Source organism: Musa acuminata, chromosome BXJ1-9 (assembly GCF_036884655.1).
Source record: "Musa acuminata AAA Group cultivar baxijiao chromosome BXJ1-9, Cavendish_Baxijiao_AAA, whole genome shotgun sequence".
NCBI lineage: Eukaryota > Viridiplantae > Streptophyta > Magnoliopsida > Zingiberales > Musaceae > Musa > Musa acuminata.
In genome coordinates, this window is record NC_088335.1 from 4,181,261 (window position 1) to 4,183,892 (window position 2,632).

At 51.2% G+C, this 2,632-nt stretch overlaps 1 protein-coding gene across 1 annotated transcript; it reads right to left on the reverse strand.

The window, feature by feature from the left end:
- Positions 1-720: 720 nt before the first annotated feature.
- Positions 721-1,446, reverse strand: LOC135594477 (E3 ubiquitin-protein ligase ATL41-like). Its single transcript, XM_065084856.1, has one exon. It carries the CDS (start codon positions 1,444-1,446, stop codon positions 721-723), a length of 726 nt encoding a protein of 241 aa, XP_064940928.1.
- Between the last annotated feature and the right edge of the window lie 1,186 nt (positions 1,447-2,632).

Here is a 2,632-nt window from a genome sequence, read left to right on the forward strand (position 1 = left end):
AGTCTTGTGTTCGACTCCGACACGACGTAGCCTGAACAACCCAACTTCTAATATTTTAGCTGTGTGGAGCCCAAATCACATTGACTCTAATTTGCCTGATGTGCGAACCAGGCCGTCAGCCTAAACCAACCGGAGCGTAGTCTAATCTGAACATAATTTTGATTGGTCCGTAGGTTAGGTTGGGTTACAGCGGGATTAGTTAATCGAAACATCTAGCAGTTTGACTTTCAAGCTGACATAATATGAGAGTTAAGGGCTTCATCATCAACATTCAGATGCAATCAAAGTACAACGTGACAAGTTTCTCCATGTCTAGCACGTACAAACTACTTGATAAGCCTTGATATTTGGTAGTATGTGCTTTAATCTTCACATTCGTTGATGGTTTAATGCGTGGTGCTCCCCAAAGACAATACAACCTATTGCATTAAACATCGTCGAGCATAATAAGTAAACCCGAAGCGAGAGACGCAACTGGAAATGTACGCAATCACGACAGTGGAGGAAGGGGCAACCGGGCTTCCCACCAAGTCAACATTGTAACAACCGTGCCACGTGAGTCAAGTCATGGACGAGAAACGTGGCGTGTCGTGATACCAACTACTTTGAAACTCGAGACTCTGGTTCATATTGGAAGGGCCCACTCACCCACCAATAGTAGTTATCCGTTGATGCAAAAAAAGATTCGACCCAGAAAAGAGAGGTAAAATTAAGAAGCTTTTACTGTCTCTCCAGGTCTTCCATCGCTTCCCCTTGAGCTCTTCTCCCTGTTGACCTATCCCAACTCAACATCCTCCTGAACGACGAACCCAATCGCGAGGAAGCCGATCCCGAGTCCTTGGATCCCGAGGAGGAGCCTTCCTGGGACGCCGCAGCCGCAGCGGCTCCCGAGGAGTCCTGCGACGCCGCTCTTGGAGGTGGAACGGTGGATGGCTCGCTGACGTCGGGTGTGGCGGCCGGCGGAGGCTCCACCGCCGTGCGACACACCGGGCAGGTGGAGTGGGAGCCCAGCCACATGTCGATGCAGCCGACGTGGAACAGGTGCTTGCAGCTGGGCAGCGTCCTCACCGTCTCCCCTTCCTCCACGGCGCTCAAACAAATGGCGCACTCCGCGCAGCTCCCGTCGTCTTTGCTACCGCCGCCGCCTTCTCCTTGCTTGATTATGACTCGATAAGAATGCGTCGGGAGGGCGGCGATGGCGGAGGGGTCGAGCCCCACGTTGGCCGGATCGTCGTGGGCGGGGTTGTTCGCATAGAAGCGGAGGAGGAGGCTGGCGCGATGCCGGCGGAGGAGGACGTGGCGGACGTAGAGGTGGAGGAAGACAACGAGGACAACAACGGATGTCAGGCAGATGACGGCGGTGGCCAGAATCCTTGTGTTGAGGTCGTAGCTGTCCTTGTTCTCGTCGTAGACAAACCACTCGGGGGAGGGAACGCTGTTAGACATGGCGGCCCTGTTGGTGGTGGCTATGGCGGGTGTGGAGGTGCCCGAGTCCTCCTCCTAATGCTCGCCTCCTTGTTGCAGATTCTAACTTAACACCCACCCAAATCTGAATTAAATACTTCGACAGAAATAATGAGTTTGTTGACTAACTTCTCTATGAAACTTCTCATATTTCAAAGCACCAGAATTGTCTTCTGATCATTTTGACCGAGTCTAATTTATGACATTATTGGAGACTAATCGAGGAATGGAGAATCGTGTATGATGTGATTCGTGGAGTAGAGAGGAGACGTGCGGAGGGCGGAACGGGCGACGGTGGCAAACGATGCGAACTCTTAACGAATTGGTATACGTGGATCGAGAGCGATGGATAGCGTACGGCGGCTCGCTTTTATGTTCGACCAAATTCCTTACGGAAAGATAGATGGAGGAGAAGTTTTAGGGAGGGTAGACTCGATGTACCGAACATATAGCCGGTAAACGACGTAGCGAGTCATGCATCCTTCCGTGGCGTGGGGTGCATTCGGCACTATCACATCATCGTTCATGCTTGGAACGATTCCTTCACTCATTTTGCATCTTACGGGCTAATCCAAATACTACAAACATGTCAATTCAGTATAAAATCATTAATGCCAGAACTCGAATGACAGAAATATAAAGAAAGGTAGATCATCCGAGTGCGTTCAATTGTAAAGGTAGAAAAATATACAGAAATGTTGACCGAAAACTTTGGGTAATGTCACTGCAACTGTCCATCAGCTACACCTTTTCGGACCCTAACTCGGACACTTATTTCTCCGATGTAAATTAGGATTGCCTCTCAGGATATCCTAAACCTGTTTGAATTCGGAAAGCATTTATGTCTATTAAAGCCTGCTCCCCTACACACGCACACAGAAGAAGCACGACGAGAAGGCGAAGGCGAAGGCGAAGGCAAGGCGACGATGGTGGTTCACACTGCCGATGTGTTTTGGTTTTCCAGCGTTGCTTTAATGGAGGGGATGCAGGCGCTGCCACCGTCGCACGGGTCATCGGTTCCGGTGGTGATCAAGCTCCGCTGCTCCGCGCTGCACTTCTTCAGAGGGGGAGTCACGGTGGAGCCACCCTCCCCCTGCCGCTACTTCCAGTTCGAGCTCAGCGAGTTGCTCCACCAAGAATCTCGCCGTCGTGCCGTCTCCTTACTCCT

Excerpts from the sequence above, each read along its gene's own strand:
- LOC135594477 (XM_065084856.1), bottom strand. The coding sequence starts at position 1,446 with ATGTCTAACAGCGTTCCCTCCCCCGAGTGGTTTGTCTACGACGAGAAC.